Below are 12,729 nucleotides of genomic sequence, written 5' to 3' on the forward strand. Positions count from 1 at the left end.
TCAGATTTATGTTCTTTTGTAAATGTGAGCTCTGCTATACAAGACCTGAAAATGTTTATTTTGAGCACACAGTTGCCTGTTCATACATATACGTGTGCAAATCATCCCAGATCAGAGAGCTGATGCCAGGCCAACAGAATGATAACCGAACACTCTTTCCCCCTTTAGATACCCGTTCTACAGTATTGTCAATTTCTGTGTGTTTTAAAAGAAATCAGTGTTCTGTCTGAATGTTCTGAGGTAATTAGTTTCAGATGCTATAATATTTTAAGCCTAGAAAAATCACACACACCTTTAAAGACATTTTCTTTATTTTTTCAGGTGGTCAGGGTCATTCACTGCCTCCTGTCTCTTTTCATAAAAAGAAGCTGGCAAAGAGACCAGGATACATGAGACCAGAAGCTCTGCAACAGATAGAATTTCATCCCCCTGCTGACTGTGAGCCATTCAACCCAAAGGGGCTTGAACATGGCAGAAAGCATTGTGAAGACTTCAAGAACTGCTCTCTGCACAGACTATGCAAAAATGACTTTGAATCCTTATACTGTAATTCATCTGTAAACAGTACCATAGTTACCACCAATGTGGTAACAACATCGATCACTGCTGGAAATACGACAGGAAGCCTCAGAAATCTGTCAGATCTCAGGATTCAGCCGTCAGAAAACGTAATTCTGCCGGTTTGTCCTGCAGCTGCCCCATGTAAAAGAGACTTCTTACCTGTGTGCAGTTCAAATACATGGCAGACTAATCTACTAGCAACTACGTGGGAGACAATCCATGATGCTAGAGTAAAGGAACCACAGAAAATGTACACTTTGGATCAGAAGGAAGTGAACAATAACTGTGAATATAACAACAAAGAAGTCACTTCTTACTCGTCCAGTACTTGGGATAGCTTTAATTCAAATTTCAGCTTCATACAGCTCTCACTGAACTCACGTTTTGAAAAAAGTGACACTGAAGGCCAGTCAGATGGCAGGGCAATGGAACACACACTGCAAACAAATGCAACAGGACAAATAGAAAATGTTAATTTACATGAACCAGGGGAGAGACTAAGAAGTTCACATAAAGACATAGGGGCTTCATCTTGTATTTGTAAGCATGGTGAGGGTTATCAGTGTGCAAGAGGGACTTTAGTGGATGATAAATTGCAGGATTGTGAGATGGTATCTCTTTCGGATACAGATGCAGCATTTTCATGTTCCACAGATTCCTCAGATGCAGCATCTGCTGGTTCTTCTGTTACCTCAGGCTATGAAAGTAGCTTTACTGTTAGTGATCACAACTGGGACACCCTGATGAGGAAATATGAACCGGTGCTATTGGACTGCTTGGTTGACAACCGTAGTACATTAAAGGTTGGTAATCACACTGTTTGTTCATGTTCATTTGGTGCTGTGGATTTTTAGACAAATCAATTACTGGGCTGTTGCAGAAGACAGGAAATGTCTGGATTTTGTGGCATTTCTTTATATGGATTTACATCAGCGTAGTGCATGGTTAGAAATGAGAGAGAACCACTACTCTGTTTCCATTTCTCAATTTCCTTCTTAAAATAACCAATGTTAATCTTTCTTGTAATGGTTAAAATTGTAATTTCAGCAGAATACAGTAATCTTCATTTCCTTTCCTAATAAGCAGTGTTGGTTTCTGTATTAAACAGCTCCCACTTCCTCCCAGAAATGGCTGTATTTTGTTGATGGATGAAGTGACTGGTATATGTGTGTGAGGGGCCAAATTCTGGCATGGGTTGTGCATTTGAAACCAGAGGCCCACACGGGGTTATTGTTGGTCCCAGTTTTGAAGAAACTAGATCCACATAAACATTGCTCTGCAGGTCTTCCCTATGTAGCACCCTGAGGGGCATTTTGGAACAAGGCTTACAAGTCAAGGGGTATGATCAACTCACTTGAATACTGACAGGTTTCAGAGTAACAGCCGTGTTAGTGATGAAGTGAACATCCAGTGAAGTGAGCTGTAGCTCACGAAAGCTTATGCTCAAATAAATTGGTTAGTCTCTAAGGTGCCACAAGTCCTCCTTTTCTTTTCACTTGAATACATACGTCTCCTGACTTAGTCTCACAACTTCCTGCTAGATGAATTTTGTACCGTGGATTACATGTGGGACTGAAGATGGCCAGAAATCAGATTCACAATAATTCTGCTTTTGCAGCTTTTGTATGTGCTCACTGGGAACAATTACTTTGGTTTCAGGTGTGGAACAACAGTGTGGCTGTATTAATTTAGGATAAGTGCCTGTAAGTGTAAAATTATATTAAGCTTAATCAAAACTGTCAGGGTTGGGTCAGAAAACAACTCAAACCTTTTGGGGTCAGGTCAGCTCTCCTTCTGCCAGTAGGGATGGTGCTTCAGCGGTTGCGTGTCCTGCTCCTGCTGGCTGTCGCCACGTTGCTGCGCTGTGTGTGCTGTGGAGTGAGCGAGCAAAGGAGTTGCAGCACCTCTCTGCAGACCACACAAGGGGTGGTGGCCATCAGGAATGGGAAGAACGGATGCTGCCACATTGACCTCACAGGAAGGAGGCAATGGCAGCATTGGCTCAGGTTCAGGGGAAAGAGTCAATGTCAATTTAGAGAACAACTCAACCTTCGTTGGGTCAGGTGGGCTTTGGTCTAGTTTGGGTCCAGCTTGGGCTAAAAAATAAGACCCGAGGAAACCTCTGTTGTGTGTGTGTGGGGGAAAGCACCAAAACCCACTCACAAGTACCCATTGTTGTAGTTAAACTTACGTTTTTGTATTGATACAGATAAAATCCTTAATGTTAAGGCTTCAGAGGCTTCAAGAAAAAGCAATAGAGGAAGATGACTATGATAAAGGTGAGACTTTTTCATTATTCTTTTCATACCAGTTTCAGTCTGTTTTCTTTCCCTTTTTAATTTTGTTTTACAATTGCTAAACTACTGTGGTTGGGTAATGGTGACAAAAGTTCAGTGAGCATGTGGTTGTATTATTTATTATGCAGTACAATGAGGTATAGAAATTAAAGAAAGAAGTAGGTCAGCAGCAGGTAGCACAAGAAGCAATGCAACAGTTTATTATGTTGAGGTACCTCACAAGGCAAGTATCCACCATCTGGATCACGTACCTTTAAACAGCATGACTTAAAAATACAAAAATGAGTGAAAGACTTAAATGGGGCAAGGCAGGTACTGATTGCTGATGAAGCATAATTTTTTCTTCACCACAATTAGTCGCCACAGTGCAGCGGAGACCATAAATAGAAGAAGTGTGGTCAGCAACTTTAGAACACAAGTTGCAATAACAGCTCTTATAAATGTGAACTGTGCCAACTTGAGGGACAAGCTGAATATTCACCAAATTGAATCAAAGGATCTCAAGCAAAACAATGTAAGATTGCAGTATGCATGGTTATTCTCGATGAGAAGACACGGCTGCTGGTGAATACTCTATATTTAAGAAATGCTTGTCAACTTAAGTGCTTTATAAATATTGTATAATGTGTTGTATATACATGTGAGTTTGTGTGCATGTGTAATTAAATGAAAAAAACTTTAACACAGGTTGCCCAGTGATAGCTCATGCCCTTTCAGAACATAGAGTTCAACATTTTGAAAATCAGGAAATACAGAGTTAAAATAAATGCTCAAGCAACCTTAACTCTGCCGCTATGAAGCTGCCAATAGCCACCTGGAATTATCTGCATCACTCCCGCTGCATTCACTGTTTAAGGCATAGCTGCATTGAATGGTGGAGGAATAAGTTGGAAGAGCTGTGATTGTGATATGAGGAGATCTGGGGATTAGTTTGATAGGCATGCTAGAGCTGTGTTTGTGATATGAGGAGGTCTGAGTCCACCTATGTGTGCTATCAAAGGCAAGAGGTGCTTGTGTACCTTGAGCCTCCAGTATGCATAGTTTCAGTACAGAATTGTGTAGGTTGAGTCATTAGCAGGGCACTGGGGGTCTTCATGCCATGGGTATTGTCAGTAGGGAGTTGGGATATGAGAACAGTCTGTGGATTTAATGCTAGAAAGGGCAAAGTATAGGTTAAGTTGATATCCTGTGTGCAAGTGTGAAGGGGCTGTAAAAGGGTATGAACTGGTTGTTAAATTTTACAGGTATGGTATTCTCTTGGGGGAGTAGGCTCAGTGTTTGAGTGTAGGGGACGTTTAGGTAATGCCTGTCCATTACTGTGAAAAGGCAGAGTGGGAGAGTGCATGTTATGGGCATTGTGGGTGTCAGGGTTCCCTCCCCACTCTGAACTTTAGGATACAGACGTGGGGGCCTACATGAAAGACCCCCAAGTTTATTTCTACCAGCTTAGGTTAAAAACTCCACAGGCACAAATTCTCCCTTGTACCTTGGGTTTAAGTAACACTGCCACCACCAAGAGATTTAACAGAGAACCAGGGAAAAGGACCACTTGGAGTTCCTCTTCCCCCAGCAATCCCCCCCAAGCCCTTACACCCCCTTTCCTGGGGAGGCTTGAGAATAATATCCTAACCAATTGGTTACAAAATGATCAAAGACCCAAACTCCTGGGTCTTGGAACAATGGAAAGATCAGTCAGGTTCTTAAAAGAAGGATTTTATTTAAAGAAAAGGTAAAAAAGAATCACCTCTGTAAAATGAGGACGGTAAATACTTTACAGGGTAATCAGATTCAAAACACAGAGGATTCCCCTCTAGGCAAAACTTTAAAGTTACAAAAAAAAACCAGGATAAACCTCCCTCTAGCAAAGGGAAAATTCACAAGTTGAAAACAAAAGGTAATCTAACGCGTCTTGCCTTATTTACTTATTCTTTTTGTAATATCAGAGACTTGTACAGGATGGTTTATAGGAGAAGGAGTTTTTTTTGACCCGATGCTTCTCTGCTTTCCCCAGAGAACAGACCACAAAGCCCTCCCCCTCCCCGTCAAGATTTGAAAGTATCTTCTTTCCCCATTGGTCTCTTTGGTCAGGTGCCAACCAGGTTATTTGAGCTTCTTAACCCCTTACAGGTAAGGAGGAATTCTAGGCTACTCTTAGCTGTATGGTTATGACAGTGGGGTATTGCTCAAAGAGGGCAGAGTTAAGGTTGCGGGCATGTTTATCTTAACTCTGTATTGTCTGGATTTCAGAAGTTTGAGTTTGGCTGAACTTGATGTTCTGAAAGGGCGCGGGCTTTCACCCTTAACTCTGCATTAATTATGTGTTTTGCCATTTAATTTCCTGGTTTTTTAAACCAAAAGAGACATGCTTGTTGGTCAAAGTTAGAGGTCGTTAAGGCAGTTGTAGTTGTCACCTAGAATTGCAGTTGATGCACTACTGTATCTAGTTTATAATCAAAAGACCTAGCTTTTGTATAGTGCTTTTCATCACTAGATCTCAAAGAACTTTACATTATTATCCCCATTTTACAGATGGGAAACCAAGACACACAGAGATGAAGTGACTTGCCCAAGGTCTCTAGGCAGGCCAGAGGTAGAGCTAGGAACAGTCCCAGTCCAGTGGTCTTTGCACTAGACACATGGTTGCTATGTGATTCCTCAGTGCTCCTCCCCCTCCTGTACATTTTGTTATTGTAGAACGGGGATAATGATCATGCTTTGAACTGTTTCCAATCTGTAGTTGCTAACAGGGCTGGTGAGAGAAAGCTCATCCATCATCTGTGTCCCAAAACCATGACATTTTAATTACAAAGTTGTTGCTAGCTTTACGCATGTGAGAGAGGATTGGTGTCTGTCGTGCCTTCCTCACCACAGTGCCATACCATTCCCTGCAACACGTAGCCCTGTCTCCTGCCCTGTGCTGCTACACACATGTATCATAAGCAGCAACTTAATGGAGGGCTGCACATGTTAGGGCAGATCCTGGTGCACATATAGGGACAGAGAGTGGGGCTCACACACCCTTGGAAAGGCAAGTCCTCCCACCCAGATTCCAGCTCTCATGGGGAGTAGGGAGAAAGGCCCAGTCCCTGCCACTCACCCCCATGTCAGCTTCCCTGTGTCCTTCCCCTACCATCAATCCCCATTTATCCTGCTCCCGTTGATGAGGCCCCAGCCCCCTTTTCCCGCTCTTGCCCTTCACGCTTCCTCTGCCAGCAAGCATTAAAGTCTAATTTTTTTACAAAAATACTTTGATTTAATTCTCCCCCCCCCAACCAAACAAAACCCCAACCTCTGACAGAAACAGATTTTAGCAATATGGCATCCAGCCTTTTCCAACATTTTTCCAGCATTCTGCCCAAAGTGGGACTCAGACTGACACTGACTGGGTAAGGTTCCAAGGAATACTGCTTATCTCCTTCAACTATCCAGCTGGTGTGAAACTTTGAAGGCTAACAGTCCTGTTAACTTCTCAGTCCGTACATGCTCAATGTAATCTGTTATGTGCCTAACCGGAGAAGCAAACTTTTTGAAATAACATATTAATTTGGTTTCCCACAAAGGGCCATGCACGCTGTTGGAGTAATGCCTGAGCGTTGGACTCCCTGGTGTGATGATCTGAACCCTGGTTTGATCTCTATGTGTGAGCAAAAAGAGGTTGCTGGAATCTGTCAATTTAAAAAAAAACAAAAACTTTTTTTTTTTCCAGTGCTGTATCTCAAAAACCTCTTGGTTAAATGGCCCCAAATGTGTATCACTAACAGACCACTGCACTTCCATGAGGCACACTAAATTTCAAGGCAGTGAATAACCACATAGGTTTTAAAGCACTTAGAAGAGTTGAGCTTTAAACAGAAAGCTGGTCTGAACCTTAATTATAGCTGAACTTCCGCTCTGCTGTAATAAGCATAGGGTACTGTCAGGTAATTTTGTCAGTTATTTTTTTTTTCATTTTCAGGGTTTAAAGTGGGAGGGAGATACCCTCTTTACTGAAGACTACTTTTTTATGTCTCTATGAAATTGGGTCCAGAGTTGATTAAGCTATGAGCCGCAGAAAATCAGCATTTCCACCTGTTTAATTTATTACTCACTTTCCAATTTCTGCTGCAATTGAGGCTTACAAATGCGGCAGGGGTTCTGCAGAGAACAGTTTCCTTCACTGTACAATGTGGCCTCATTTACTATCCATTCTGTGCAATGAATGAGGGAAAAGCCCAGTGGAAAAAATATGTGATCATGTAATTGAAGTCTGTGGGTAAAATTCTCAGAACTATTCCATTTGAAAAGTTACTTAGTGACTTAGACACTTCAGAACCTAAATCTCATTGATTTTCAATCAGACTTAGGCTTTTCGGTGCCTAAGGTACTTTTGAAAACGAAATGTACTCCTAAGTCACCTAGGTGTGTGTTTCTTTTTTTTTTAATTTTACCCCATATTCAAAATGCAGACCTATGCATACTTAATTCTAGCACTTCTAACTTGTGAGTGCTTGACCTACTTTATCTCTTTTGGGTCTTTGTTTCAGCCAATTTTTATGACTACTTTTTATCATTTTCCTAACATCTGAGCTGACTTCTCTAGTTTTCTCTTTGTGAAATATACATTGCTCATCTCAAGGGAAAGATTCTGTTTGAGAATGTATGGAGCAGCAAGAAGAATTAGAATGGTGACCTCTCTTTCTTTCTCTTTGTGTGGTGGTGTTCTTTTAGTTTTGTTTATAGAAACTACTTTGCTACTGAGAGTAGCAAAGTCATGCCTGCTGAAAAGTTAAGTTTTAAAACTTATCAAAGAGCTGATGGATTTATTTAGTGCCAACTTCTGTCTAAAATGTCTGAAATCTATTTTTTTTCATGCATATTGTTAGAAGGGGATGGAGATACTGAACACCTATTACTAGAAATGTGATGTAAAAATGTAAATAGGTATATAGGTATGAAAGGGAGAAAAACTGAAACAATGCGTACAAAGCTTTGAAGGTATACTATGTATTAATAAAAATTAAAGTATATCTTTGGAATTCTGGGGTTTTCTTTGTGAATGTCTTGCACATGTCTTTGTGCATGCTTTCTTCTAGTCAAAGGCAGAACTGCCATTCAAGGTGTTTTAAATATCCTGTAATATTTGCCACATAGGGTTAAACCACTGCTGGCCCATCTAGTCTGGGGATTTTCAAAGGAAGGGGAAACTGCGGTGTAGTGCAGTTAGTCAGCTGTGCAATGCCATGTGGGCGCGCACGCGTGTGTGTGTGCGTGTGCGTGAGAGAGAGAATGAAGGATGTGGGCAGGTGATCAACTTATACCTTGAAATATGAAATTTGATTACTGCCATAATTGTTATGGTTTGCATAACTGCAAATGTTATCACTCTTTTTAGGATTATTGAAACCTCTTCAGCTGCAGTAATAGACTATTGCTAAAACAACAGATTTTCAAATTTAGGGTGCTCACCCTTTAAAATTCCTCTCATCCTGCAGGAAGGGATTTTTTTTTAAAAAAAGGAAAACAATGGGTAGGAATCCTCTACAGTACAGGAGGGATTCTAAAGGCCTGGGACTGTAGGGTCTGTACTCTAGGCTTTAGAATCATGCAGTTTTTCTTCTGTAAATAAGACGGTATAGTGACAACCAAGCAAAACATACAGTGATTGTATATGGAACAGAAAAAAGCCAATCTTTATTTTTAAAAATGAGCAGAAGTTATTTGAGGAAACAGGCACATTTAATTGAATTTTATAGAAAAAAAATGCTAAAAGGAGACTGAAGGACCAAATAATTGCAAAATCTTGCTTTTGACACCACCTCTCTTTTCTGCTTCTCCACCCCTTTAATTACTATAGTTTTTTGACAAATTATGGAAATTAAAATGTAAATTGAATGAGATCTATGCTGCTGGGAGGTGAAGTGACTTTTCTATTCAAAAGCACTCTATTCTCCTTTGTTTTTATCTACTACTCTTACCACAGACAAAAAAGTATTATATAAACATATATTGTTAATGGTGATACAAAAGGAAAGTGCTTGCCCTTGATTCCCTCTAGTGAATGTCAAGATACTTGAAAGTGGAAATTAACAGTAAACCCTAAATATTCAAAGCAGTAGATGGTGGTATAGCCATGAAACTCACATTGACTTTAATGGATGTTTGTGCAGCCACAATCCTCCACAAATTTGAAAAAATAGATGTAAATATCTTTATGTTTATTGAAAATAATACTAAAAGGTTCTAGCACAGTGGTATCTATATAGTAGTGCCAAGCCTTTTTACATCGTGTACCTTTCCTTGTACACAGACATGTTTCCAACACAGATACTTCTCCCTGTGGTATTTTTGTCAAATGCATGTTCAGTTAGATGGATCACCCCTGCTCCCTGTTTAATTTTTAATATGAAAATGTAAAATATTAGGATTTATTACACCTTTATTACCTGCTTTACAATCTGTGTGGTTAAATATAATGAAATGTCTCATTTGTTTCTGTATTTACTTACAGTCTCCTCTTGATGGCCACATTACTGTATTTTTTCCAAGCAGGTATAATGCCCTGGGAATGTGATAACAGCATTTTGCCTTACATAGCATATAGTAGAAATTGGTCTGTTCTCCAAGGATCGCTTGGAGTGTTGTCATGGCTCATTATTCGTGATGGAGCTTGACAGCTCCAAGGTTAAACATGCTGCTGGAAAAAAAAAAAAGCAGCACATTTTTGTGTCTCTAGGAGTTGGGCTTGCAAGGGTAGCAGTATAGGCTTTTTTGTTTGGCACAGTTGCATGTCTAAACATTTAAAACCCTTTTTATTTTCCTTTATAAGCTCCCGAGAGCTCCTGGACTAATTTTCATTGCCTTCAGTGGCACCAGGTGCTAGGGGCATACTGTCTGACATGAAGTTCCAGGGTCAAGTCTGCTGCTGAGCTCCACATCAGTTTGTGTAGCCAGTTGTTACTTCAAAATTAACTATATGCAAATAGTTTAAAAAATAACTAAATCTCATCCATGCAGGAATGAGAACACACAGACTTCCTGCTTGGAACTGGCGGGAAATGCTGACTTACCCTGCAGAATTAGGTTCTGTGGGGAGTCTGGATTCTCCATAACAGGTGGTACAACAGAATAGAACATTTATTCACAGATCCATTGTGCCAGCTTGAATGTAGAGAACATACAACATATGTCATGACAGAGTCTGCCCTACCTCTGCAAGTATAAATAGTAGGTATTTTTGTACATAGTAACCTATGAAGCCTGCAGCTATTTTAGCTTCTACTACGAATACAGTCAATACTCATAAGTTAACAGGGCTTGATAGTATCAGCTGGTGGGCTCTCTCATTGGCCGGTGCACCAAAGAAGACTGTCCAGCCACATTATTCCAGTTTTTTCTGTTAAGGGTGTATCCCTAAGAGCGCCTCAGTGTAGGTGACCAGATGTCCTGTTTTTAAAGGGACAGTCCCGTTTTTTGGGACTTTTTCTTATATAGGTGTCTATTACCCCCCACCCCCATCCTGTTTTTTCACAGTTGCTATCTGGTCACCCTGCCTCGTAGAGGGCCCTCAATACTGTAACTCATATCAGGCCAGACACACTCACTACCCCCAACGCACTGTTGTCATATGTATCTAGAAGGTGTCATATAAGGTCTCATGTGTAAACTGATCACATGCTGGACCCGAAAATCATTGTGTGATGTGTGTAAGTTGTATATAGGGCCCTACCAAATTCACAGTCCATTTTGATCAATTTCACAGTCATAGGATTTTAAAAATAATACATTTCATGATTTCAGCTGTTTAAATCTGAAACTTCATGGTGTTGTAATTGTAGGGTCCTGACTCAAAACGGAGTTGTTGTGGGGAGGGTCGCAAGGTTGTTGTAGGGAGGGTTACAGTGCTGCTCCCTTTACTTCTGTGCTGCTGCTGGCAGCGCTCTTTTCGAGAGACCAGTTCTATAGGAGAGAGAGAACTTCAGTGTCCCTATCAGGCTTTCACTTTCCTGCTGAAACTAACAGCTAGGATCCCATATTGCAAACACTGAGGATGGCTTTAGTTAATTAACAGTTAGAGTGGGGCAACCAATTCATTTTATGTAGGGTGCGAAGGAGTCAGCCAGATGGTACTGACTTTGTGGCTTTCAGTCTGGACAGGATTTGAACCAGTAGTGACTTAAAAGTGAAAAGCTCCTTATCCCACTTTCAGTCCATTAACTACCTGCCTGATAGGATTATCATCATCATCATCATGGCAAATCCCAAAGCGATGTGGTCTCATGAGGTGGTCTAGTTGTATATTCAGTTTGTCCATAGCTAGCAACATTGTTACGCTGCCAAAGCTTTTGGTGCCCGTGTGATTGCCTCCTGTGCAGCAACATTCGTTGGTACTTTGGAATTCATTGGTTTTCCATTTTAATAATATGTCCGTACCAGAAAAGCTGCTGAACCTCAAATCGGTGCTGGTATAGGTGGTTGTTGGGTTCATCTTAAAATAATCTCATTTCTGGTCTTATCCTGCCACTTCATATGTAGCAGCTAATGAAAACAGTGAGAATCTAAAACATCAATCCAGTGTTTTTTCAACCTTCCTCAGTGCATGCATTTCATTTCTGTATCATAGAGTTGGTGTAACTATGGTTCTTAGATCTTGAGCTTCATGGTGAGCTTGATGTCCTGACATCTCTCCTCAGAGGCTGTTGAAGGGCCTGGAACAGGGTAGCAGCTGTTGCTATATGAGTGTCCAAATCTTTCAAGTGTACAGTTCAGTATTCACCTGTCTGGATGGGGCATCAAGCAGGCCACAACTGTAAAACACTTGGGCAGTGTTACAGAATCATAGAAATGTAGGGCTGGAAGGGACCTCGAGAAGTCATCAAGTCCAGCCCCTTGCGCTGCACCAGTCTTCTGGGACCTCTCCCGTCCTCCAGGGGTTCTCAAAGGTAATTGCTAACTGCTTTGAGATTGCTTCAGCTAGTTCCTTAAGTACCGTAGGATGAATTTCATCAGGCCCTGCTGACTTGAACACATTTAACTTATCTAAATATTCTTTAACCTGTTCTTTTCCTATTTTTGACTTGCATTCCTTCCCTCCGGTTGTCAGTATTAATTATGTGAGAGTATCTGGTCATTAACCTTTTTAGTAAAATCTGAAGTAAAATAGGCATTAAGCGCTTCAGCTTTCTTGATGTCATCAGTGATTAGCTCTCCTTCCCCACTAAGTAGAAGATCTACACTTTTTTTCATTTTTCTCTTGCTCTTAATGTATTTATAGAACCTCTTTTTGTTGCCTTTTATGGCCCTTGAGAAGTGTAACTCCTTTTGCGCCTTGACCTCTCTTATTTTGTCCCTACATACTTGTGCTGTCCTTTTTTACTTCTCCTTATCAATTTGATCATGTTTCCACTTTTTGTAGGGTTCCTTTTTGATTTTCAGGTCATTGAAGAGCTCCTAATGGAGCCACATGGGCCTGTTACAATTCTTCCTAACTTTCCTTTGGACTGGAATAGACAGTGCTGGGTTATAACCTCAAAAGAGGTCTAAACACATATGGCAGTGAGCAAAAGACTTGCAAGTAGAAGTATCAAGGTTAATTCCCCACTCTGGCACTTCGAGTGCAGAAGGTGGGGGCCCGCAAGGATTCTAAAAATTAATACTGACCACTCCAGGCTTATATTAAACTCCCAAGGTTACAGATTTTCTCTGATCTTGGATGGGTAGATACTGCCATCACCCAAGTGCAGAACCCCTTTGAGAGCCTGGGAAGGTGCACTTGGGAATTCCTTCCTGTAGGGTACCCTCAAGCCCTTTCACCTCCCCTCCGGGGAAGAGCTGAGAAAGAAGAAATAAGGAAATCAGCTGTTGCCACTAGCTAATTAAACAACATGTGCACAAA

At 40.9% G+C, this 12,729-nt stretch overlaps 1 protein-coding gene across 15 annotated transcripts in view; it reads left to right on the forward strand.

Annotated features, from left to right (window-relative positions):
• DISC1 (DISC1 scaffold protein) overlaps positions 1-12,729 on the forward strand; it is a 382,434-nt gene that overhangs the window by 77,521 nt on the left and 292,184 nt on the right. For 14 of the 15 annotated variants that reach the window (XR_012158151.1, XR_012158148.1, XR_012158149.1 and 11 more), the window contains exons 2-3: positions 322-1,364; positions 2,771-2,840. Coding sequence is in view for 10 of the 15 variants with exons in the window: in XM_073338071.1 (XP_073194172.1) it covers positions 322-1,364; positions 2,771-2,840 (1,113 nt within the window). In the remaining 5 variants the exon portion in view is untranslated. The remainder of the gene's footprint in view (positions 1-321; positions 1,365-2,770; positions 2,841-12,729) is intronic. The other variant, XM_073338072.1, reaches the window with a different exon arrangement.

Source organism: Lepidochelys kempii, chromosome 3 (assembly GCF_965140265.1).
Source record: "Lepidochelys kempii isolate rLepKem1 chromosome 3, rLepKem1.hap2, whole genome shotgun sequence".
Classification (NCBI taxonomy): domain Eukaryota; kingdom Metazoa; phylum Chordata; order Testudines; family Cheloniidae; genus Lepidochelys; species Lepidochelys kempii.